The sequence below is a fragment of the Stenella coeruleoalba genome (assembly GCF_951394435.1).
Source record: "Stenella coeruleoalba genome assembly, chromosome: 5".
Taxonomy (NCBI): Eukaryota; Metazoa; Chordata; class Mammalia; order Artiodactyla; family Delphinidae; genus Stenella; species Stenella coeruleoalba.
Genome location: NC_137150.1, coordinates 10,916,051 through 10,943,959, shown reverse-complemented (window position 1 = coordinate 10,943,959; position 27,909 = coordinate 10,916,051). Strand labels below are relative to the sequence as shown.

The following is a 27,909-nucleotide window of genomic DNA, read 5'->3' as shown; positions in this document are numbered from 1 at the left end:
CTGGCCTGTAATTTTCTTTTCTTGTGGTATCTTTGTCTGGTCTTGGTTATCAGGGTAAGGCTGGCCTTGTAAAAATGAGTTTGGAAGTGTCCCTTCCTCCTTTAATTTTTGGAAGAATTTGAGAGGAATTGATATTAATTCTGCCTTTAATGTTTGGTAGAATTCACCAATGAAGCCATCTGGTCCTGAACTTTTGTTTGAGAGGTTCTGATTACTGATTCAATCTCCTAACTTGTAATCGGTCTGTTCATATTTTCTATTTCTTCATGACTCAGTCTTGGTAGGTTATATGTTTCCGGGAATTTATCCATTTATCCTAGGCTGTCAAATTTATTGGTATATAATTATTCATAGTAGTCTGTATGAAATTTTGTATTTCCATGGTATCAGTTGTAATAGCTCATCTTTCATTTCTGATTTTATTTATTTGAGTCCTCTCTCTTTTTTTCTTGGTGAGTCTAGCTAAAGCTTTGTCAATTTTATCTTTTTAAAGAATCAGCTCTTAGGTCCAGTGGTCTTTTCTATTGTCTTTTTAGGCTCTATGTCATTTATTTGTGCTCTGATCTTTGTTATTTCCTTCCTTCTACTAACTTTGGGCTTTGTTTTTTCCCTAGTTCCCTCAGGTGTAAAGTTAGGTTGTTTGATTTTTGTTGTTGTTTTTTGAGGTAGGCTTTTACTGCTATGAACCTCCTTCTTAGAATTGCTTCTGCTGTGTCCCCTAAATTTTGATATGTTGTATTTCCATTTTCATTTGTCTCAAAGACATTTAAAATATTTTCTTTTGATTTCTTCTTCGACCCCTCAGTTGTTCAGTGGCATGCTGTTTTATCTCCACATATTTGTGAATTTTCTAGTTTTCTTCTTGTAACACATTTCTAGTTTCACACCACTGTGGTTGGAAAAGATGCTTTTAATCTTCTTAAATATATAAAGATTTGTTTTGTGGCCTAACATATGATCTATCTTGCAGAACATTCCATGTGCACTTGAAGAATGTGTATTCTGCTGCTTTGGGATGGAATGTTCTGAGTATATCTGTTAAGGCCATCTGTTCTAATGTGTCATTTAAGGCAAATGTTTCCTAACTGATTTTCTGTCTGGATGAGCTATCCATTGATGTATGTGGGTATTAAAGTCTCCTACTATTATTGTATTGCTGTCTATTTCTCCTTTTAGATCTGTTAATATTTGCATATATATGCACTCCTATGTTGTGTGCATAAATATTTACAAATGTTATGTCCTATTGTTGGACTGACCCCTTTATCATTGTGCAATGCCCTTCTTTGTCCCTTATTACAGTCTTTGTTTTAAAGTCTATTTTATCTGATATAAGTATAGCTACCCCAGCTTTCTTTTGGTTTCTATTTGTATGAATTATCTTTTTCCATCTCTTCACTTTCAGTCTCTTTGTGTCCTTATATCTGAAGTGAGTCTCTTATAGGCAGTATATAGATATGCCTTATTTTTATGCATTCAGCCACTCTATTTATTTTGATTCAAGAATCTAATCCATTAATACTTAACGTTATTATTGATAGGTATGTACTTATTGCCATTTTGCTGTTTTCTGGCTGTTCTGTAGTTACCCTTTCACCAACGTCCTTGATATCTGTCTTATAGAAACAGAATTTCAGTAGAATTCTATATATTTCATAGTTTCCAAATTAATTTATATTTCATTGATTGTCCAGGTATCTGTTCTGCCCATTTGTCCACTGCCTTGTTCAAAAAAGAAAAAAAAAATCTAACAGCAGATACATGTATAAAGAACCAGGACAGAAAATACTTGAAAAAAAGTAAAACACTGAAAACAACAGCTGATATGTAAGGTGCAGGCATGGAGGCCAGGTATATAAGAGAAAGCAAAAGTAGCTGGATCAGAATCAGAGTACAAAGTATGAAAAGCAACTTAATCTGGGATGGGAGAGGAACATACTACACACTTTGTCATTTATTTTACTGCTATAGTCTACACTGTAGTTTTGCTTTAGAGGCCAAAGTAACTAACTCTGAATATAATTGCATAAGTTACCCTATTATAGTCTCATATCCCATTGTGCTTCCTCCTCCACTCTCTGTCTTCCAGCCACTTTGGCTTTCTTTCAATTCCTTGGACTTGCCATGCTCCCTCCTGCCAAAGAGCCTTTGCACATCTTTTCCCTCACTTCTTTGCTGAATTTGTCCCTACTTATCCTTCAGCTCTCGGTTTAAGCATCACTTCTGAGAAGTCTTCCTTGTGACTCCAATATAAATTGAATTCCTTTGTGGGGTTTTTCGTTTGTTTGTTTAAATTTATTTTATTGAAGTATAGTTGATTTACAATGTTGTGTTAATTTCTGCTATACAGCAAAGTGATTCAATTATATATGTGTGTGTGTGTGTATACGCAAACACATTCTTTTTCATATTCTTTTCCATTATGGTTTATAATAGAATTTTGAATATAGTTTCCTGTGTTATACAGTAGGACCTTGTTGTTTACCCATTTTATATATAATAGTTTGCACCTGCTAATCTTAAACTTCCAATCCATCCCTTCCCAACTCCCTCTCCACCTTGGCAACCATAAGTCTGTTCTCTATATCTGTCTGTTTCTGTTTCGTAGATAAGTTCATTTGTCATATTTTAGATTCCACATACAAGTGATATCATATGGTATTTGTCTTTTACTTTCTTACTTCACTTAGTATACCATCTAGGTCCATCCATGTTGCTGCAAATGGCATTATTTCATCCTTTTTTATGGCTGAGTAGTATTCCATTGTATGTATGTATGTATGTGTGTGTGTATATATATACATATATATATATATATATATATGTATATATATACACACACACACACCACATCTTCATCTGTCATTGGACATTTAGCTTGATTCCATGTCTTGGCTGCTGTAAATAGTGCTGCAGTGAACACTGAGGTGTGTGTATCTTTTCAAATTATGGTTTTCTCCAGATATATGCCCAGCAGCAGGATTGCTAGATCATGTGGCAAATCTGTCTTTAGTTTTTTGAGGAACCTCCATACTGTTTTCCACAGTACGGAAATTTACTTTCCCATCAACAGTGTAGGAGGGTTCCCTTTCTCCACACACCTCTTGGGTTCCTTTGTTTTATGTTCATTCAGAACTGGGTTTCTTTTCTTCAGAGGAATTGCCTCACTCTATTGTGATACATTCAGTTGAGAGGTAACTGGACTGCACTCTCCTACTGGACAGTAAACTCCATGAAGTGAGGTCTGAGCCTGGTTTGCTCCCTATGCTATTCTTAGCACCTGACACAGCACAACTAACACATACCTCAACAAATATTCATTGAACAAACAAATGAAAGTGACAAGCTCAGAAACAGTTTAGACAGAACTCAGTAAATGACAGGGTGTTCTATTTGGTAGATACTTTTGGGGGTGGGAGGGGAGATGCATTTCTGCTTTCTGCTTAGCAATCATCTTTACCTGGGCTTTCCGCATGGCTTGCGGCTCAATCATGATGTTGATAAGAGAGGGTTTAGTTGTGTCTGCCAGGCTCTGCCTCAGGGATTTCTGGAGTTCTTCTGGTGTTTGTACAAAATACCCTTTGCCTCCAAATGCAATCATGACATGCTCGTAATGTGAGTGTGGCAGAAGACACATTGGAGGGGCCCTGAAAAAGAAGGTCACAAGTCAATAGAAAAAATTCTCTAAAATAATTTGTGGAAAAATTTCATCTAAAATGAAAGGCATGCTTTTACGTAAACTGAGATGCCAGTATATTAAACTTTCCATACATTTTTTATTGTATGTATAGCAATGTGCAACAGAACTTTCTGTGATGATGGAAATTTTTATATCTGTGCTGCCCAGTATAGTAGTTACTAGTGACCTGTTGCAGTGAGCACTTGAAATGTGACTAGTTAAAAAGAGGAAGTGAATTTTTAACTTAAACAGCCACATGTGGCTAGTGGCTACTATACTGGGCAGTGAAGGCTACACCATCAACTATTATGAATCCCCCCTCCAAAAAAAAGAGGAGAAAAGGAATGGTTACTACAAAACAGTAAATAACAACAAAACAACAGTCAGCGAGGCATAGCAAACATACCCACAGCCTGCTCCCCTGGGGCTGACTAACAGATTCACAACCTCCTCATCCCACAGCCAGCCACAATACTGTCTCAGTTTGGCTCTGTCATCAAATGACCAAGATTTAGCTAAGTGGTAAAAGGAAGGAAGACCTCTATATCATAAACAATATGTAAGCATCTATATTCCTACATGGTGTAGTAGGAATAGTAGGACTGGTAGCATTTGCAATAAGCCTTTTCATTAACAAGGCTTAGACATGAAACTCATTCACCTGAGCCTTCAGTGGCTCCCTGATCATAAACTATTCATTGAAGTGCCAGTCAAGGATGGTTGTGCAAAAAGGAACCATGCAGACAGGGTTCCTGTCCTTTAGAGCAGCTGACCATGAAAACAAGCAATACTGACACCACAGAAGCAGGTTTCCGGTATAGCAGACTTTTTAAAGAGAGATTAAAATAGTTGAGAAAACATAAATATACACTGTTCTGGGTTACTTACACTGTAGTAGCATCTCCAAATTTTAACATTTCCTTCCAAGTATCTGTATCAAAACCTTGGTAAATTCCATTATTATTCACCACCAAAAGTATGATTGGCAAGTTGTACCTAAAATTGAGAGCAAAATATAAAGGAAATCATTTTTCATTCTGAAGCAATTTCTTTTCATTGGATTGAAATTTTAACTTGAAAATGGATAGTTTTCTATAAGCTTTTTTGTAATATTACGGTAAGACCAAAAATTAAGCATTTGCTATCCTAATAAACACTATCAAATTATTAACAGAAACATCATGGAGCAGTAGAAAGAATGCAAGGTTAGTGGTTGGCAGACCTGGTCCCACCACTATGCAGCTACGGACCTCAGGCAAATGACTGAGCTTTTCTGACCCTTGGTTTTCACAGATCTGGGAGTCAATAAGAATGACACCTTCCATACTTAATTCCCTCTGAAGCACTTGTTCCTCACAACTGTCCTATAAGGTAGGAATTAGTACGACTCCTATTCCTACCTTAGAGGAGACTTAAGTTTGGTTAAGAGACTTAACCCTAGTCACCTGGGTCTGATGTGGTCAAGCCAGTATTTAAATCCAGGCCAACTGACCCAGAGGCCGTTCTTTTAACCACCAAGCTCTGCTATCTCCCTGCAGAAAACAAGCTTTTATCAGACCAGAACTTTTTTTTCAGTGACCTAAAAACTACTCCCCAGTTTTGCAGGTTTTGGGCATATGGTAGAGAGATCATGAACATGCTGTCCTGGATGAGACAGACCCCAGGGTATTTATACTAGTATTCTCAGGACACAGCACAGTGCCATGCATGGGGCACCTGGCACATGGTGAACGCTTGGTAACTATTTGTTAGGCAAGTGGGTCTTGGGTATAATTTTTCATATTTTGGAGAAAGAAATGCTGACTCAAGATGCTGTCTTACCTGCAGATGGTTTCCACTTCCATGCCAGAAAATCCAAATGCACTGTCTCCTTCCACACAGATGACCTGCTGCCCTGGGTTTCTATCTTTAGCCACTAGAGCAGATGCAATGGCAAAACCCAAACCGACTCCCATTGTTCCAAAAGTACCAGCATCAAGCCTGTTGGGGAACAGAGCTAAAATGAAACCCTCTGGGGCATATCACAGATGGTGGAGTTGGCAAAAAATCTAGTCATTTTTACATGGCTCATGGAAAAATAAAGAACAATAAAACATCCTCCTTAATATTAAGTTTTTAGACTGTGAGGAACTAATTTGTTAAGGATAAGCAAATGAACGGGAGAAATCACTCATGATTTCTTGGAAGACTGTGAATATATCCTCCGAACACTGAGTATACAAATTACCACATGATCTCAGGACATACCAAGCATAGAAACACTACAAAACGTCACCTACGAATACTTTTATGAAGTATGTCCTTACACTGGCTGCGTATAATTTTCAAATGTTTTCTCAATCTGCTTTTTGTAGTTTCTAATTTAACACATTCCAATTCATTATAATTGCCTTTACCTGTGACGAGGAAGGTAGTTTTGAAGCACAGTGCGCCCAATATCCATAGTATTTGCTCCTTCGCTCACCACAAAACAGTCTCTGGGCAGTTGTTCTTGAATGTGGTAGAATACTGTGTAATAATTCATAGGCAGGGATTTTTTGAAAGCTAATTCCTAAAGTATCAGAGGGAAATAGAATCAAATTAAATTAATATACAGTGAAAATAAACAGCATCAATAAGCTACTTTCAAACTTACTTGCAATAGCCAAAGGCTATGAAATTCCCAAATGGCCACTAGATGACGACTCTGAGAAGCTAATTGATCTGTCAACCGTCCTAGGGGACAGGCTAAGAAAAACGGGTCCCAGTCCCAATTTGGGACACAATCAAATAAGGCAGGAAATATCCCTCTTCCTGGAGATCCACGACACACACTAGCATATTAAAGACTAAGACGTCCTATAGTAAAGATAGCTGAAGACACTGGGTTAAGCAAAACTAAACAGTCTTATTTGAGCACTTTCAGGGAAACACTGCCTTAGAAAAAGTGAAAATTTTATTCTAGAATATTTTCATCTAAAATATGACTCTATATTTAAAATTAAAAGTGAAGTTGGGGTTTTAGAAAATCTAATCTTTCCCCACATGTACTGGAAAGGGGATATGCTTTACCCACTACTCTGGAGGGTCTCTAAATGGAGGGGAAACAGAAAGGTTATTGTCCTTGTCTAGCCAAATGCCTTTTAGAGCTTCAGCAGCAAAGCCCCACTGCCTCTTCACCTGTACTACTTTGGTCTGCTAGAGATTATACCCAAGATGGATGAGGGACCCTCCTATACTCATGCACCAGAGAAGAGAGGCAAGATCCTTCCATCTTAAACTAAGGTGATTCCTATGGAAAAGAAGGAATTAATCACTATACCATTCAGGAAAGAAAACTGAGACTGGCTCCTGATAGGAGAAAGTCATTGATTAAACTTCCAAAAAAGAAAGAATCATATAGAGACAACTCTACTTGTTTGGAAAATGCAAATTTATTCCAAGACGACTGATATATTAGGGAACAATATGAATATAGCTGGAATTTTGTATTTGCTTATGCATGATTCCATCAGTTAGAAACACTACATGAACAGAGAAAACTACACCCAGCTGAACCAAGATGCAGAGGAATACACAAAACAGCCAAAAAAAAAAAAAAATCGGAACAGCTGGAGAGGAACTTCAAGATGGCAGAAGAGTAAGACGTGGAGATCACCTTCCTCCCCACAAATACATCAGAAATACATCTACATGTGGATCAACCCCTACACAACACCTACTGAACGCTGGCAGAAGACCTCAGACCTCCCAAAAGGCAAGAAACTCCCCACATACCTGGGCAGGACAAAAGAAAAAAGAAAAAACAGACAAAAGAATGGGGATGGAACCTGAACCTTGGGGAGGGAGCTGTGAAGGAGGAAAGGTTTCCACATACTAGGAAGCCCCTTCGCGGGCGGAGACTGCGAGTGGCAGAGGGGGAAGCTTCGGAGCCACGGAGGAAAGCACAGCAACAGGGGTGCGGAGGGCAATTCCCGCACAGAGGATCGGTGCCGACCAGCACTCACCAGCCCGAGAGGCTTGTCTGCTCACCCGCTGGGATGGGCGGGGCTGGGAGCTGAAGCTTGGGCTTCGGTCGGATCACAGGGAGAGGACTGGGGTTGGCTGCATGAACACAGCCTGAAGGGGGCTAGTGCGCCACAGCTAGCTGGGAGGGAGTCCAGGAAAATGTCTGGAGCTGCCAAAGAGGCAAGAGACTTTTTCTTGCCTCTTTGTTTCCTGGTGCGTAAGGAGAGGGGATTAAGAGTGCTGCTTAAATTAAATTAAATTAAGAGCGCCAGAGACGGGCGCGAGCCGCGGCTAAAAGCGCGGACCCCAGAGCTGGGCATGAGACGCTAAGGCTGCCACTGCCACCACCAAGAAAACTGTGCGAGCACAGGTCACTATCCACACCCTCCTTCCGGGGAGCCTGTGCAGCCAGCCACTGCAAGGGTCCCGGGATCCAGGGACAACTTCCCTGGGAGAACGCACGGCGCGCCTCAGGCTGGTGCAATGTCACGCTGGTCTCGGCTGCCGCAGGCTCGCCCTGCACTCCGTGCCCCTCCCTCCCCACGGCCTGAGTGAGCCAGAGCCCCCGAATCAGCGGCTCCTTTAACCCCGTCCTGCCTGAGTGAAGAACAGATGCCCTCAGGCGACCTGCACGCAGAGGGGGGTCCAAATCCAAAGCTGAACCCCAGGAGCTGTGCGAACAAAGAAGAGAAAGGGAAATCTCTACAGGCAGCCTCAGGAGCCGCAGATCAAATCTCTACAAGCAACTTGATGTACCCTGCATCTGTGGAATACCTGAAGAGATAATGAATCATCCCAAATTGAGGAGGTGGACTTTGGGAGCAATGATATACATACTTTTTTCCCTTTTTCTCTTTTCGTGAGTGTGTATGTGTATGCTTCTGTGTGTGATTTTGTCTGTATACCTTTGCTTTTACCATTTGTCCTAGAGTTCTGTCTGTTTTCTTTTTTTTTTTTTTAGCATCGTTTTTAGCACTTGTTATCATTGGTGCATTTGTTTTTTGGTTTCATTGCTCTCTTCTTTCTCTCTTTTCTTTTATTACTTAAAAAAATTTTTTTAATAATTATTTTTTATTTTAATAATTTTACTTTATTTTATTTTATCTTCTTCTTTCTTTTTTTTCCTCCCTTTTATTCTGAGCTGTGTGGATGACAGGCTCTTGGTGCTCCAGCCAGGCATCAAGGCTGTGCCTCTGAGGTAGGAGAGCCAAGTTCAGGACACTGGTCCACAAGAGACCTCCCAGCTGCATGTAATATCAAATGGCAAAAATCTCCCAGAGATGTCCATCTCAACAACAAGACCCAGTTCCACTTAATGACTAGCAAGCTACACTACTGGACACTCTATACCAAACAACTGCAAGACAGGAACACAACCCCATCCATTAGCAGAGAGGCTGCTTAAAATCATAATAAGGCCACAGACACCCCAAAACACACCACCAGATGTGGACCTGCCCACCAGAAAGACAAGATCCAGCCTCATCCACCAGAACACAGGCACTAGTCCCCTCCACCAGGAAGCCTACACAACCCACTGAACCAACCTTAGCCACTGGGGACAGACACCAAAAACAACAGGAACTATGAACATACAGCTGTGAAAAGGAGACCCCCACACACAGTAAGTTAAGCAAAATGAGAAGACAGAGAAACTCACAGCTGATGAAGGAGCAAGATAAAAACCCACTCGACCTAACAAATGAAGAGGAAATAGGCAGTCTACCTGAAAAAGAATTCAGAGTAATGATAATCCAAAATCTTGGAAATAGAATGAAGAAGATACAAGAAACGTTTAACAAGGACCTAGAAGAACTAAAGAGCAAACAACAGTGATGAACACAATAAATGAAATTAAAAATTCTCTAGAAGGGATCAATAGCAGAATAACTGAGGCAGAAGAACGGATAAGTGACCTGGAAGATAAAATAGTGGAAATAACTACTGCAGAGCAGAATAAAGAAAAAAGAATGAAAAGAATTGAGGACAGTCTCAGAGACCTCTGGGACAACATTAAACGTACCAACATTCGAATTATAGGGGTTCCAGAAGAAGAAGAGAAAAAGAAAAGGACTGAGAAAATATTTGAAGAGATTATAATTGAAGACTTCCCTAATATGGGAAAGGAAATAGTTAATCAAGTCCAGGAAGCACAGAGAGTCCCATAAATCCAAGGAGAAACATGCCAAGACACATATTAATCAAACTATCAAAAACTAAATACAAAGAAAAAATATTAAAAGCAGCAAGGGAAAAACAACAAATAACACACAAGGGAATCCCCATAAGGTCAACAGCAGATCTTTCAGCAGAAACTCTGCAAGCCAGAAGGGAGTGGCAGGACATATTTAAAGTGATGAAGGAGAAAAACCTGCAACCAAGATTACCCAGCAAGGATCTCATTCAGATTTGATGGAAAAATTAAAACCTTTACAGACAAGCAAAAGCTAAGAGAATTCAGCACCACCAAACCAGCCTTACAACAAATGCTATAGGAACTTCTCTCAGCAGGAAACACAAGAGAAGGAAATGACCTACAACAACAAACCCAAAACAATTAAGAAAATGGTAATAGGAACATACATATCGATAATTACCTTAAGTGTAAATGGATTAAATGATCCAACCAAAAGAAACAGACTGGCTGAATGGATACAAAAACAAGACCTGTATATACGCTGTCTACAAGAGACCCACTTCAGACGTAGGGACACATACAGACTGAAAGTGAGGGGATGGAAAAAGATATTCCATGAAAATGAAATCAAAAGAAAGCTGGAGGAGCAATTCTCATATCAGACGAAGTAGACTTTAAAATAAAGACTATTACAAGAGACAAAGAAGGACACTACATAATGATGAAGGGATCTATCCAAGAAGAAGATATAACAATTGTAAATATTTATGCAACCAACATAGGAGCACCTCAGTACACAAGGCAAATGTTAACAGCCATAATAGGGGAAATCGACAGTAACACAATAATAGTAGCGGACATAAACACCCCACTTTCACTAATGGACAGATCATCCAAAATGAAAATAAATAAGGAAACACAAGCTTTAAATGATACATTAAACATGATGGACTTAATTGATATTTATAGGACATTCCATCCAAAAACAACAGAATACACTTTCTTCTCAAGTGCTCATGGAATATTCTCCAGGATAGATCATATCTTGGGTCACAAATCATGCTTGGTAAATTTAAGAAAATTGAAATCGTATCAAGTATCTTTTTTGACCACAATGTTATGAGACTAGATATCAATTCCAGGAAAAAATCTGTAAAAAATACAAACACATGGAGGGTAAACAATACACTACTAAATAACCAAGAGATCATTGAAAAAATCAGAGAGAAAATTAAAAAAATACCTAGGGACAAATGACAATGAAAACACAACCACCCAAAACCTACGGGATGCAGCAAAAGCAGTTTTAAGAGGGAAGTTTATAGCAATACAATCTTACCTCAAGAAACAAGAAACATCTCAAACAACCTAACCTTACACCTAAAGCAATTAGAGACAGAAGAACAAATAACCCCAAAGTTAGAAGAAGGAAAGAAATCATAAAGATCAGATCAGAAATCAAAGAAAAAAGAAATAAAGGAAATGACAGCAAAGATCAATAAAAATAAAAGCTGGTTCTTTGAGAAGATAAACAAAATTGATAAGCCATTAGCCAGACTCATGAAGAAAAAAAGGGAGAAGACTCAAATCGACAAAATTAGAAATGAAAAAGGAGAAGAAACAACGGACACTGCAGAAATACAAAGGATCATGAGAGATTACTACAAGCAACTCTATGCCAATAAAATGCACAAACTGCAAGAAATGGACAAATTCTTAGAAATGCACAACCTGTGGAGACTGAACCAGGAAGAAATAGAAAATATGAGCAGACCAGTCACAAGCACTGAAATTGAAACTGTGATTAAAAATCTTCCAACAAACAAAAGCCCAGGACCAGATGGCTTCACAGGCGAATTCTATCAGACATTTAGAGAAGAGCTAACACCTATTCTTCTCAAACTCTTCCAAATATAGCAGAGGGAGGAACACTCCCAAACTCATTCTACGAGGCCACCATCACCTTGATATCAAAACCAGACAAAGATTTCACAAATAAAGAAAACTACAGGCCAATATCACTGATGAACATAGATGCAAAATCCTCAACAAAATACTAGCAAACAGAATCCAACAGCACATTAAAAGGATCATACACCATGATCAAGTGGGGTTTATCCCAGGAATCTTCAATATATGCAAATCAATCAATGTGATACACCATATTAACAAATTGAAGGAGAAAAAACATATGATCATCTCAATAGATGCAGAAAAAGCTTGTGACAAAATTCAACGCCCATTTATGATAAAAACCCTTCAGAAAGCAGGCATAGAGGGAACTTTCCTCAACATAATAAAGGCCATATATGACAAATCCACAGCCAACATCATCCTCAATGGTGAAAAACTGAAAGCATTTCCACTAAGATCAGGAACAAGACAAGGTTGCCCACTCTCACCACTATTATTCAACATATTTTGGAAGTTTTAGCCACAGCAATCAGAGAAGAAAAAGAAACAAAAGGAATCCAAATCGGAAAAGAAGAAGTAAAGCTGTCACTGTTTGCAGATGACATGATACTATACATAGAGAATCCTACAGATGCTACCAGAAAACTACTAGAGCTAATCAATGAATTTGGTAAAGTAGCAGGATACAAAATTAATGCACAGAAATCTCTGGCATTCCTATACACTAATGATGAAAAATCTGAAAGTGAAATTAAGAAAACACTCCCATTTACCACTGCAACAAAAAGAATAAAATATCTAGGAATAAACCTATCTAAGGAGACAAAAGACCTGTATGCAGAAAATCATAAGACACTGATTAAATAAATTAAATATGATACAAAGAGATGGAGAGATATACCACATTCTTGGATTGGAAGAATCAACATTGTGAAAATGACTATATTACCCAAAGCAAACTACAGATTCAGTGCAATCCCTATCAAACTACCACTGGCATTTTTCACAGAACTAGAACAAAAAATTTCACAATTTGTATGGAAACACAAAAGACCCCGAATAGCCAAAGCAATCTTGAGAATGAAAAACGGAGCTGGAGGAATCACGCTCCCTGACTTCAGACTATACTACAAAGCTACAGTAATCAAGACAGTATGGTACTGGCACAATAACAGAAAGATAGATCAATGGAACAGGATAGAAAGCCCAAAGATAAACCCACACACATATGGTCACCTTATCTTTGATAAAGGAGGCAGGAATGTACAGTGGAGAAAAGACAGCCTCTTCAATAAGTGGTGCTGGGAAAATTGGACAGCTACATGTAAAAGAATGAAATTAGAACACTCCCTAACACCATACACAAAAATAAGCTCAAAATGGATTAAAGACCGAAATGTAATGCCAGACACTATCAAACTCTTAGAGGAAAACATAGGCAGAACACTCTATATGACATAAATCACAGCACGATCCTTTTTGACCCACCTCCTAAAGAAACGGAAATAAAAGCAAAAATAAACAAATGGGACCTAATGAAACTTAAAAGCTTTTGCACAGCAAAGGAAACCATAAACAAGAATGAAAAGACAACCTTCAGAATGGGAGAAAATATTTGCATATGAAGCAACTGACAAAGGATTAATCTCCAAAATTTACAAGCAGCTCATGCAGCTCAATATGAAAGAAACAAACAACCCAATCCAAAAATGGGCAGAAGACCTAAACAGACATTTCTCCAAAGAAGATATACAGATTGCCAACAAACACATGAAAGAATGCTCAACATCATGAATTATTAGAGAAATGCAAATCAAAACTACAGTGAGATATCATCTCACACCGGTCAGAATAGCCACCATCCAAAAATCTAGAAACAATAAATGCTGGAAAGGGTGTGGAGAAAAGGGAACCCTCTTGCACTGTTGGTGGGAATGTAAATTGGTGCAGCCACTATGGAGAACAGTATGGAGGTTCCTTAAAAAACTAAAAATAGAACTACCATACAACCCAGCAATCCACTACTGGGCATATACCCTGAGAAAACCATAATTCAAAAAGAGTCATGTACCACAATGTTCATTGCAGCTCTATTTACAATAGCCATGACATGGAAGTAACCTAAGCGTCCATTAACAGATGAAGGGATAAAGAAGATGTGGCACATATATACAATGGAATATTACTCAGCCATAAAAAGAAACGAAATTGAGTTATTTGTAGTGAGGTGGTTGGACCTAGAGTCTGTCATAGAGAGTGAAGTAAGTCAGAAAGAGAAAGACAAATACCGTATGCTAACACATAGACATGGAATCTAAAAAAGAAAAAAAAAAAATGGTCATGAAGAACCTAGGGGCAAGACGGGAATAAAGACACAAACCTACTAAAGAATGAACTTGAGGATACAGGAGGGGGAAGGTTAAGCTGGGACAAAGTGAGAGAGTGGCATGGACATATATATACTACCAAACGTAAAATAGATTGCTAGTGGGAAGCAGCCGCATAGCACGGGGAGATCAGCTCGGTGCTTTGTGACCACCTAGAGGGGTGAGATAGGGAGGGTGGGAGGGAGGGAGACACAAGAGGGAAGAGATACAGAGATATATGTATATGTATAATTGATTCACTTTGTTATAAAGAAGAAACTAACACACCACTGTAAAGCAATTATACTCCAATAAAGATGTTAAAAAAAAAACAGGAACAACTTTCTCACAATCAAAGAGAAAACACTATCCATATACAAAGACTTTAAACAAAAATTGCCAAATCCTGCAGAAGTGGCTCATTTTAGTGCTAACAGTGGATGGTTTGGTAGTTTCATACATTACTATAAATTTCAAAGCCTTCAGCTATCAGGCAGAGCCATGAGTGCAGATAAGGAAGTTGCAAAAGAATTTCCAGCAGTGATACAAAAGTTAATTGAAAAAGAAAGCTACAAATGGTCTCACTAACATAAAATGAAATTAAATGAAATGAAATAAATGTGAGGGGATGGATGTGTTAATTAACTAGATGGGGAGAACTCTTTCACAGTGTGTTTATCAATGCACCATGATGTACCTTTAAATATCTTACAATTTTATACATCAATTACACCTCCACAGGGACTTCCCTGGTGGCTCAGTGCTTAAGAATCTGCCTGCCAATGCAGGTAACACGGCTCTGAGCCCTGGTCCGGGAAGATCCCACATGTCGCAGAGCAACTAAGACCGTGCATCACAACTACTGAGCCTGCGCTCTAGAGTCCGTGAGCCACAACTACTGAGCCCACGTGCCACAACTACTGAAGCCCAAGCACCTAGAGCCCTTGCTCCGCAACAAAGAGAAGCCACCACAATGAGAAGCCCGTGCACCACAACGAAGAGTAGCCCCCACTCACCGCAACTAGAGAAACCCCATGCACAGCAACAAAGACCCAACGTGGCCAAAAATAAATAAATAAATAAATTTAAAAAATTATACCTCAATAAAGTGGAAATTAAAAAAAATGAAAAAGGTGGTATAGATCAAATTTTCAGTTTTGATGAAACATCTATTATAAATGCATGTCTTGGTGGACTTATATCTTACAGGACAAACATGCCCCAACATGCCCCAGGATTTAAAGTTCCAAAAGATCTCTTGTGATTTGGTGCCAAGGTCAAACTGAGGACAAGGAGCCACACCCATCCACATTGGCTCTTACGACTCTCTGTCCAATGTCAGATCCCCTCTTTCCACTGCTTCACGGTAACTCACGAGCTATAACCTTTCCAATGTCCACTTCCACAAGAAACTTCAGGTGCCATATTTATTGTAATACATATATGAATGTGTGTGTGTGTATCTTACACGTTATGATTTTAGGAATGCAAATGTCATGCTATGACAGAACTAACTGAACCATGGCCCTGAAGTATTCTTGAGTTTCAGTGGGTCCCATATTACCTTGGATAAAGCTTCATTGCTCTTCATTTTTTCTCTCAGAATTTTCCACCACTTGCTCTCAGGAGGATACTGCCATGGTGTTTTATCAAATTGTTCTAAAAGCTAAAAAGCAGAAACTTTTTCTTTCCTTTTTGAAAATAAATCATATTAGCATAAAAATCTCTTCTAAAAAAGACAACACAGCTACAGTATCCTACCTTTCACATCACTCATACTCTGTTTTTCCTCTGGGCAGTAAACAACTGATAGAAGATAAATAGGTACCACGGAAAGCTTCTGCTTGGTTCAGTGACGACTTCTACCAGAAATTGGGATCCCACAAGACAAAGCAGAACTGTAACCCCCTCCATACTTCACAGGCAAGGGGGCTTGTAAGCCTTCCTCTGCCTCTGACAACAGAAGGAAAATCACCCTGCCAAAGAACCCCTGCAAGAAGACTCATAGCCCCAATACCTAGGGATTCCCATGATACAGACCAAATGCTCCAGAGTGTTTTAATATTGGGGATTACATCCTAATTTTGTATAATCATGACAATCATACCAATTTGTATCCAAAGTCATGTAACAAATGTGCCTATATTTTATCTGTCACAGTGAAATGTATAAATTATATACAAATAATAAGAATCTGGATAAGTCACTGATTACAGTTTGAAGAGTAAAAAATCTCTTTATTGCCTTAAGAAATACTAAGTTAGATTTTTTCCAGTACATAAAGCCATTTCTTGGCTGTAAGTTCAGTTCCTCTGGGAGCTGTATTATAATCTTTCAGATAGCTGAAATCAGTTTGCCGACTGAATGCCTTTAAATTTTCTATCACCTTTCAAAAATGCTTAACTTACCCACATACAAATTATCTATACATAAGGAATTGGATTTACCAAGTTCCATAGTTATATTTAAGAATAGCTTTACATCATAAATTTTATTTAAAATAGATATTAATAGACCTGTCACCAAGTGAATCAAGATTTAAACATTTTCAAGAACTGACTTCCCTAAAGACCAAGCCACATAAACTAAAACCCAGGCAAAAGCTCTCACCTGTTTAGTGACAGCATTTATGTCTCCTAGCAAGGTCACAGCAGGTCTTACATTATTCCCCAACTCTTCTGCACAGATATCAACCTAAAAAAGAGGCAAGGCTAAAGAACAAACTGTTTATTCTTAAAAATCTTTAAGAATTAAGACAGTAAATGGACTGTGCATGTTACACATAAGCATATGATTAAGATTTGATATTCAAGAAGTTCCTTGATAAAAGTATAAATCCGCGGAACTATATGAGTATCATAGCTAGTATAGAAACCTCACTATCATCACTTCAAGAAGTAAAATTGCTGTGTCAGTTAGGCTTGAACATTTAAAATTTTATTAAACCTCGTGTAATTGTTCATTAAAAAAAAAGAAACCTCACTATCTTCCTTCATTTTAAAATCTACTCCGGGGACTTTCCTGGTGGCGCAGTGGTTAAGAATCCACCTGCCAATGCAGGGGGATGTGGGTTCGAGCCCTGGTCTGGGAAGATCCCACATGCCAAGGAGCAACTAAGCCCGTGGGGCACAACTACTGAGCCCATGTGCCACAACTACTGAGCCTGTGTGCCACACCTACTGAAGCCCGCGCGCCTAGAGCCCGTGCTCTGCAATGAGAAGCCACCGCAGTGAGAAGCCCGCACACCGCAACGAAGAGTAGCCCCCGCTTGCCGCAACTAGAGAAAGCCCGTGTGCAGCAACGAAGACCCAACACAGCCAAAAATAAATAAATAAAAATTTTAAAAAAAATCTACTCTGTAGAACTTTACTATTGTTCCACTGTACTCACAGGAATGCATTTGACTTGATCAATTACAGTTTTGAATGTAATGAATAATAAGGTTCTACTTAATTACCCTGGAATTCTTATTCAGAGCAGGAGTTCTCAAATTTCAGCATATATCAGAACCTCCCGGTAGGCCTGTTAAGCCACAGACTGCAAGAATCCACCTCAGAGTTTCTGACCTCAAGAGGTCTGGGGTGGGGCCCAAAAATATACATTTCTAACAGGTTTCCCAGGAGGTGCTGATGCTGCTGGTCCAGGAACCACATTTTGAGACCCACTCCCAGGGAACGGCATGATTTCATCCTATTTACTCAGAAGCTCCATTTCTGGATGGCCATGGGCAAGTGAAAACAGCTTCTTGAGGAAAAGTAATTTAGGCACCCCAAAGGGGATGCACTTCATTCTGTAATCAAGAGGCAGCATCTTCCAGTACAATCCAGGTCTTGCTTGTTTGTGGTTTTAGTTTTCAATGGCCCCTATTAGAAGTTGACTTAGGAAGTAAAAGGTAAGCAGGGAGAAGACAGCAATTGCAGTGAGGCCATTAAAATACCTTTACACAATCTGTGTAGGGCAAACAGGTTTCTGGGAAGTACCTTTCACATCAGTAAGGAAACTGGTTTATAAAGAGGGGTCATAAAGATACAAGAGCTTATTCCAAACACATAGTTTTAGCACCATTGTTTAGATATTTCCATCCAAAGGGTGTTTGACGGTTTTGGAATCTAAAAGAATAACTTGATCCCTAACAATGCTGAATGTTTTGTTCTAATCTACCTCCTACTTGAACCTCTTTTGTCTACCTTTAAATATACTTGAACTATGAAGAAGAGCCAAATTATGCTTTTCAAACTATTGAAAACTTGATTTTGAAAGGCTTTCTGGTTAGCAGTAAAGCGGTACATTATGTTTCATAGGCCTGAAAAGGCAGCTTACTTTGGTACCTGTAATTATGCCAGACAATTTATAAAATTCTACTTTTGTAAAAAGAGAAACAGTTCTTTACAAAAGCCGAGAAGAAAGTGGAGCTGATAATGGCTGAGAGAACAATAAACTACACATAGCTCTGATTTTAAATCTCTCCTCTTAGGACTTCCCTGGTGGCACAGTGGTTAAGAATCCGCCTGCCAATACAGGGGACGTGGGTTTGAGCCCTGGTCTGGGAAGATCCCACATGCCAAGGAGCAACTAAGCCCATGTGCCACAACTAATGAGCCTGAGCTCTAGAGCCTGCGAGCCACAACTACTGAGGCTGTGTACAACAACTCCTGAAGCCTGTGCGCCTAGAACCTGTGCTCCACGACAAGAGAAGCCACTGCAATGAGAAGCCCGCGCACCGCAATGAAGAGTAGCCCCCGCTCACCGCAACTAGAGAAAGCCCAAGTGCAGCAATGAAGACCCAACGCAGCCAAAAATCAATCAATCAATCAGTTAATCTCTCCTCTGAGTACCTGGATAAACTTCACATCTGGCTGATATCTTGGAGGCAGTCCAAAATGTAAAATCCAATTTAATCTGGCACCAAGTAACACAATTACATCAGCAAATTGCAAAGCCCTATTAAAAAGAAAAATCTGATATAACAAAAGGGATATCTACATTCTTATTTGAATTATTCTAAAGTATTTGGAAAAGTCTAAATAATTTGGATCTTGCACTGTTCTTGAGAATCAGCTTATACGGTAAATTTGATCTTTCAAACTGAAATAATTTATGAAGCCATTCTATTTAAATGGTAATCCAAAAGATGAAATAAGTAGAAAATACTACCATAAGACTTTATCTATACTCTATAGCATTTATTACTTTTTTATCATTAGAAAAATTAATATAAGTATACTGTAGATAATCTGGAAAAAGCAGAAAAGTATAAAGAAAAAGCCAAAATTTCCCAATAATACTATAAACTTATAAACTATTATTAATATCCTGGCATAATTTCATCTAGTCTTTTTTTCTATGCATGTGTATTTTTATATAGTTGAGCTTATACACTAAATGTCTCATGTGCTTTTGCTTATCATAAATGTTTTCCTTTATCATTAAGTTCTTCTTAAATACAAATTTTAAAGGCTACACATTTTGTTGAACACAAATTTATTTCACCTCTTCTCAAATGCTGGATATTTTTCTTTGTTATTAACAGTACTGGGTTGCACATCTTTATTTGAATCTTAATATATACTTCATATTGATTCCTTGAAGCAGGTATTTTTATGATGATTGATTCACTTTCCCCAACTGCTTTAAAAAAATATTACACCAAGTATATTTCTAACAGTTTTATATATCTTAGTATTTTTGTCAATATAACTTCAATTTTTTGATATTTACTTTGATATCTACTCTGATATTAATAACTCTTGCTTTCCTTTTGTTTACCGCATACATCTTTGCTTGCTTTTACACTGTATCATTTTGTTTCAGATGTGGCTCTAATGACGCATACAACTGTCATTATTATTGATCCAATTGAAATGTCATGCCTTTTTCCAGGATAATTTTTATTATAATAACTGCCATGGGTTTTCTTTTTTTTACTTCTTGGCTATTTCCCATTTTTCTTATCTTTTGCCCAAAGAGGATCTGTTTTGGTTTGTTTTTTTTTTTTGCTTTTATCTTCTGCAGTGGCTTATGCTATTTTTCAGAGAAATTCAGTTATTATTTCAACTATATAGTCAAAAAAGCTATCCTCATATACTGTTTTGGTCCTGTGGGACCCAATTTAACTAACAGATAAAAACTGAAAATGGGGGCTTCCCTGGTGGCAGTGGTTGAGAGTCCGCCTGCCAATGCAGGGGACATGGGTTCGTGCCCCGGTCCGGGAAGATCCTACATGCTGTGGAGCGGCTGGGCCCGTGAGCCATGGCCACTGAGCCTGTGCATCCGGAGCCTGTGCTCCGCAACGGGAGAGGCCACAACAGTGAGAGGCCTGCGTACCACAAAAACACCCTCCAAAAAACAAAAAAAACCTGAAAATGGAAGGACAGATTTGTTTATAGATACTCCAAAACCCTTGAAATTGTTGATACAATTATTTACAGCCCCTTACAATCTTTTTTATATTATTAATGTCATCAATATTATCTTCTTAAAATTCAACAGGAATGAAGATAAACTTCAGCTCAACCCAAGTTAAAGTATATTAAAAGAAAAAAACAGTGTAATAATTAATTTGGCTACTGTACAATGTATACTAATATGAAAAAAGTAAACATATAATCTTATTAAAATAGCATTAAATGAGCAACATTAAAGACTGAACAACAAACATGACATTTAAAAACCCCTCAAAATTAATTTAGTGTGTGCATGATAACATGAAAATTACCAAATGTAGAACAGTGGTAAACTGTGGAGAGGGAGGGAGGAAGTGGGATCAGGTAAGGTATGCAGGGACTACAAACAAATTGTAATTTTTTGTTTCTTAAAAAAAAAAACCTTAAAGCAACAACATACTACTTAATATTATATTTGATAAAGTTGAGTGGTGGTTACATAGTACTCATTGAATTACTCTCTCATTTGTATATTTATAATATTTCATAATAAAGAAATTAAAAGAAAAAAATACATGGTTTATCAGAAAGTGTGTTTTAAAAATTTAAAAAGAAGAGGGGCTTCCCTGGCAGTCCAGTGGATAAGACTCCAAGCTCCCACTGCAGGGGGTGTGGGTTTGATCCTTGCTTGGGGACTAAGATGCCGCATGTGGCAGGGCAAAAAAAAAAAAAAACAACAGTGAAAAGAACAGTGAAGTCAATTAGAAAAAAAAAAAATCTAAGAAGAGACTTCCAGTGCCAGCCAAGGCTGGGTAATCCCACTCCAGCCGAGCTCTCCCACTGATACAGTGGAAACTCTGAACCAAGTATAAAAAGCAACTACCTGAGGCTTCTGAAAAGTAAACAACAGTAGGTGGACTGGGATGAGATCAAAGAAGTGACCCATGCAGGCGGTGAGTTTTTAAGGTTTTCCCCTCTTTTATCTCTTCGCTTTGATTCAGAGCAGTCCTAGTTGCAGAACTAAAGGAAAGCAAAAACTTGGAGAGAAACCGTGTCTTTTTGGCCAGAAGATCACATGCCTGAGAGCATGGGGGGAAAGCTCCAAAATTTTCTTTTTCTCTATTTCTCTCTCACAGCTGTGCTCTGAGGGCAGCACAGCGGCATTGTGGTAAGTCCTAAGCAGCTAAAATCCCAAGAGAAACTTCATTTTTCAGGCAAGAGGAACTGGGAAAAGGGGCCCCTGTGGTCTGGAGAGTATGGGGGCATCCCCCTTATCTTTCATCTTTCTTTTTTTTCCTGCCACTTTGCCTCAAAGGCAGCACCTGTTGTGTGGTACGATAAGGTAGCAGCAAGGGCCAGGAAAAGGGACTCTGGGAAATGGGTGGGCTATGTCTTAAGAGAGAAAAGGAATCCCTAGTTCTGGATATGAACCAGCATGTTTGTATCCAGAACTGGGGCTGGGGCTCACCCCTGGGCTGGGCATGTGTGGACAGACCCAAAGGAGCATAGCAAAGGCTTTGGAAATCAACTGACCCTGGAACCATGCTCACAGTGAGTGAGTCAGAACCTGCACTCTGAATCTAACCAAGCTAACTGCTTGCTTAAAACAAACAAACAAAATCAGCATTCTACAGAGGATTTTGGTATGACCTAGAATCTCACAACACAGTATTCAAAATTCTAGGATACAATCCAAAACTACTCAAAACACAAAGAACCAGAAAAATTCCAATTTCAAAAGAGAATATAATGAATAGATGCCAATTGTACTGATGACCCAGATGTTAGAATCAGTAAACACATACTTTAAATCAGCTATTATAACTATGTTCCATAAGGTAAACAAAAATATTCTTGAAATAAATGGGAAGATAAATGTTCTCAGCAGAGAAATAGAACATATAAAGTAGACAAAAGGAGTAAAAAGAATTAAACAGTTATTCAGGGACCTATGGGAGAATATCAACATGCCTAATATTTGTGTTACTCCAGAAAGGAGAAAGAGATTGGTGTAGAAAAAAATATTTGAAGAAATAATGGCCAGAAACTTTCCAAATTTGGTGAAAGGTATCAATGTACAGATTCAAGAAGATTAGAGAACCCCAAACAGGATAAACTAAAAGTAAACCGTGTCCAGACACATCATAATCAAACTGCTGAGAAACAAAGATAAAAAAAAATTCTGGAAGGAGCCACAGAAAGACAACTACATCGGTGGACAGAGATTCTCATGACTACAGATTTCTCATCTGAAACCATGAGAGTCAGGAGATAGAGGACAACATCTTTAAAGTGTTGAAAAGTCTGAAAAGAAACAAATGTGCTTAAAATTACGTGATTCTTTCAGAACTTCTCCTAGATTCATTAAAGTCACAAAACAATTTAAATTAGCCTGGAATCTGCCAAGCCATTGTCTTTAAAATCTGGAGCGCCACGTACCTGGATCTGGCAGCACCTACACAGTTTGGATGGTTGTCAGGGATAACACCCTTTCCCATGGGGGTGGGCAGAAATGGCAATTTACATTGCTCCACCAACTTCCTGATACTCTCCTCTGCACGGGCATAAGCAGCACCTACAAGAAATTGAAATGTATTGGACAAGTCAGTTAAGCTCCAGACACTGTGACCCTTAAAATAGTTCATGTGAAATTGCTTTTAGAACTTCTCAAACATTCTCCTGCTCAGGGCTTAAACTCAAAACAAATCGTGACTATGGTTTTTGTTTGTTTTTTGGCCATGCCGCGCGGCATGTGGGATCTTAGTTCCCCAACCAGGGATCAAACCTGTGCCCCTGCAGTGGAAGCACCTTAACCACTGGACCACCAGGGAAGTCCTGTGACTATGGTTTTTATCTTTGGTATTTTAAAATGTTTAAGAAGGCAATAGTTCTAATTTCCCCCCCAAGTGATATTATCAATTATTCTGAAAGATGTCTACCCCTAAACAAAATTTGCACTTCACATCTCTTGCTGCTCTTAATTGTCAGTTCTATGCTACCTTCCTACTGGATTACTACTCACAATTCCCTGGACACACATCTACTGGTAGGTGCAGGTAGGAGAGGAAGGACTCTGCCCTGACAGGGAAGAGCAACCTCACACTTTGCTCCCCACCACCAGCTAACCAGGACTGCACCGTCATCTAGGCTGTGGATGGAAATCCTAACAAGGGGTCTACGTTTCTAAAGCTCTGTAGATCGCTTCACAGGCTCTATAATCCTGTGATCACAACCGGACTAACTCGAATGGGTCACATCATTTGTTTTTACAGTTGTGTGCCTGCAGACTAACCATATGCTTTATGCCCTCAATGAAAACAACTTACTGTTTGAATATAGAAATGATTTCGAGGGAGATGCAAGAGGGAAGAGATATGGGAACATAAGTATATGTATAACTGATTCACTTTGTTATAAAGCAGAAACTAACACACCATTGTAAAGCAATTATACTCCAATAAATATGTTTTAAAAAAAAGAAATGATTTCGTTTCTCATGTCATCAAGGCCATCGTTTTAGCTATTTAACTTTATGCTCTTTCTCAGGGTTAGTAGAATATTACTCCATATCCAGAAGTTATAATTCTCTACTGAGTCTCAGTAAATAGTATAGTATGTTCAGATTCAATTTAATGCTCCCCACTATAAAACTACCTTACAATCTTTTGTCATCCATGTAGGATGAAAAATAATCGCTTTTTTTTAATCCAGAAAGTTTCCTTATATTCTCCTTCTTGCCTCAATATTTGTCCATTCAGTTCCCTCTTCCTGGAATGCGTGGGTTCTCTGTGTCCACTCAGTGACCGGTCACCCATTATTTCAAGGGGTGGCTACAGCATCATCTCTTCTGAACGGTCTTTCCACACCACCTACACAAGAACATTGTTGCTGCTTCCCCTAGGAATCCACCTCAGCTCTCTACACACACCCCACTTATTTGTGACCAGGTCTGTCTACTTATAAGTAGGAACCATTATTTCTCTATATATCCCACAAATGTTTTCTATAATCCCTGCCTTATCATAAGGACTCATTAAATGGTGGTTGAAGGAAGTACAAAAACTAGCATCCACTGAGCTCTTTCTATTATTTTGTTGTTTAATTTTAACAGTACTGTTGGGGTAGCTAATCTCTATTTTACAAGTGAGGTAACTGAGACTCAAAGCAGTTTTTGCCAAGGTCACAGAGCTAATATATCACATAGCTGTACAAAACTCAGCTCTGACTTCAATTTTTTTCTGTTGTCCACCATTTTTACTAAAACTGTTTTTAATTTCTATGTAGTTACCTCCTGTAGTTGATAAATGACTAGCATGGTCATAGATGATTCATAGCCCCTTTAGGTCTAGAACATATAATGGATACTATAATAAATTGCTGACATGTGTATAAACTGGTACAATACCTTGGGAGAAAGCAATTGGACAATATGTTCCAAAGGCCTTAAAATATGAATACATTTTAATTTAATTAATTTTCTTTCTGGGAATCTATCTTATATCCTAAATATGGAAAAAGCTTTAAGTACAAACGAGTCTGTTGCAGCTATTCTAAACACAAACAAAAACTGGCAAAGATTTAAATATTTGCCAGCAAAGTATTAGTATATACATGAATGGACATTAAAAATTATATTTGGGAAGAAAATTTAACACCATGAGAACATGTTATTCTAACATTAAATGAATTAACTATAATACGAAACTGTCTAATAGAGTGGCCATTTGACCCAGCAATCCCACTCCTAGGTACGTACTGAAGAGAACTGAAAACATACATCCACACAAACATTTGTACATGAATGTTCATAGCAACATTTTTCACAGTAGTTCAAAAGTGGAAACATCCCGAATGTCCATCAACTATGAATGGATTAAATTAAATGTGGTATGTCCATACAATGGAATAATAACAATAGTAACTATGAATTATATTTATTATATTATATATAATTATAGTAAATATATTATCATTATTTTTCAGCAATAAAAAGAAATGATGTACTGATACATGCTACAACGTGGATGAACCTTGAAAACATTACGCTAAATCAAAAACGTCAGTCACAAAGGACCATACATTATATGATTCTATTTAAAAGAAGTGTCCAAATAGGCAAATCTATAGAGACAGAAAATAGATTCATGGTCGCCTGGGGCAGAGGGCTAAGGAGGTTTGGGGTGACAGCTAAGGGATGTGGGATTTGGGAGAGGGTAATAACGATATTCTAAAATTGATTGTGGTGATGGATGCACAACTTTGTAAATATACCAAAAGATATTAGATTGTATACTTAAAAAAAACTGTCTAGGGCTTCCCTGGTGGCACAGTGGTTGAGAGTCCATCTGCCGATGCAGGGGACACGGGTTCATGTCCCGGTCCAGGAAGATCCCACATGCCGCGGAGCGGCTAGGCCTGTGAGCCATGGCCGCTGAGCCTGCGCGTCCGGAGCCTGTGCTCCACAACGGGAGAGCCCACAACAGTGAGAGGCCCGTATACCACAAAAAAAAAAAAAATAAAAAACTGTCTATACAGTATGATCACAAGGTATAAAATATACATGCAAAAAGGAATACAAAAGTACTACATGTTAAAATGATCTTCTTTGGATGAAGGGATTTCTTCTTTCTAATCTACTGGATTTTCCAAATTTTTAATAATATTCATGTGTAATCTTCATAATGGAAAGAAACACATTTTATTCATAAGAAATGTAATAGGGACTTCCCTGGTGGTGCAGTGGTTAAGAATCCGCCTGCCAATGCAGGGGACACGGGTTTGATCCCTGGTCTGGGAAGATCCCACATGCCAAGGAGCAACTAAGCCCGTGTGCCACAACCACTTAAGCCTGTGTGCCTAGAGCCCACGAGCCACAACTACTGAGCCCACGTGCCAGAACTACTGAAGCCCATGCACCAAGAGCCCATGATCTGCAACTAGAGAAGCCACCACAATGAGAAGCCTGTACACCACAACGAAGAGTAGCCCCCGCTCGACACAACTAGAGAAAGCCCACATTCAGCAACGAAGACCCAACGCAGCCAAAAATAAATAAACTAAATAAATTTACAAAAAAAGAAAGAAATGTAATAGGTGATATTCCAGGCATTCTAGAATAATTCTATGATTTCAAAACTAATAAATAATGCTAAATGAATAAAGAGAATTTTTATTCCAATTTCAAACATTAGAGCCAATGCTAATAAATAATGAAGACAATTTCTAAACAGAATCAGCATTCTTTTGAAAGCCTAGCAAGATTTAGAGTTCCATTCAATGCTACCTTTCCCGATGATAAGAAGGGGCTGTTTGGCATTCCTAATAACAGATGCTGCCATACATACAGCAGAGCTTTCTGCCATACTAACAGGAGGTGGCATGCAGCACTCCACGTACCTGGAAATAAAGAGCTCTGTTAATTAGGAGGCCAACTTTTAAACTTTTTTATTGTGAAAATATCAAATACAGAAAAAGGTAGAAAAAATAGTATAATAAACTCCATATGCCCACCCTGTAAATTCAACTACTAATATTTTACCACATTTGCCTCACACATACACACATAAATATACATATACATTTCTTCCTAAGCCATTTGACAGTAGATTACCACAGCAAGACTTAAAAATTAAAAGATAAGGACTTTCTCCCATATAACCATAATATCCTTATCATACCTGGTAAATTAATATTTATTCCCTAAGATCATTTAACAACCAAAGGAGCAATTCACTGACAGGAAATCTGAATTAATGGCTTCACACTGTGGTAGTAGTTGTTGTTGTAGTAATAATAAAAAAACATACTAAAAGTTAATATTTCATACCTACTATGTGCCATTTATCCTTATTTAATGTTCAAAATAATGAGATTAGGTATTACCATTATCTCTGTTTCACTACTGTGAAAAAAAAAAAAACTCAAAAAGTAGGTAACTTGGGCTTCCCTGGTGGCGCAGTGGTTGAGAGTCCGCCTGCCGATGCAGGGGACACGGGTTCGTGCCCCGGTCTGGGAAGATCCCACATGCCGCGGAGTGGCTGGGCCCGTGAGCCATGGCCGCTGAGCCTGCGCGTCCGGAGCCTGTGCTCCGCAACGGGAGAGGCCACAGCGGTGAGAGGCCCGCGTACCGCAAAAAAAAAAAAAAAAAAAAAAAAAAAAAAGTAGGTAACTTGCCTGGGGTCCCCAGATGGCATGTGGCAAAGACTGGATTGAAATCGGTTTTTCTGTCTCCAAAGTCCATGCTTGTAACTACCTCACTATATTTCCACTCATTGAGTAAGTCAATATTTTAGTATCACAATATGCATTAGTAAAAGAAATATTAAATATTAAAACTGTCATAGTTAAGTATTTCTAGACACCAACTCCTCAGTGTTTTAGTTCATTTATCCTAATTAATAAACATCATACTGTACAAAACTTGGGCATATAATACCAAAAAAG

General features: G+C 38.5%; 1 protein-coding gene across 3 annotated transcripts in view; it reads right to left on the bottom strand.

The window, feature by feature from the left end:
• Nucleotides 1-27,909, bottom strand: part of HACL1 (2-hydroxyacyl-CoA lyase 1) — a 47,622-nt gene that overhangs the window by 11,306 nt on the left and 8,407 nt on the right. For all 3 annotated transcript variants that reach the window (XR_013828594.1, XM_079923332.1, XM_079923333.1), the window contains exons 8-16: nt 26,750-26,862; nt 22,906-23,041; nt 18,919-19,024; nt 16,694-16,777; nt 15,648-15,749; nt 6,076-6,230; nt 5,501-5,659; nt 4,568-4,675; nt 3,461-3,647 (exon numbers count right to left, since the gene is read on the bottom strand). Coding sequence is in view for 2 of the 3 variants with exons in the window: in XM_079923332.1 (XP_079779458.1) it covers nt 3,461-3,647; nt 4,568-4,675; nt 5,501-5,659; nt 6,076-6,230; nt 15,648-15,749; nt 16,694-16,777; nt 18,919-19,024; nt 22,906-23,041; nt 26,750-26,862 (1,150 nt within the window). In the remaining variant the exon portion in view is untranslated. The remainder of the gene's footprint in view (nt 1-3,460; nt 3,648-4,567; nt 4,676-5,500; nt 5,660-6,075; nt 6,231-15,647; nt 15,750-16,693; nt 16,778-18,918; nt 19,025-22,905; nt 23,042-26,749; nt 26,863-27,909) is intronic.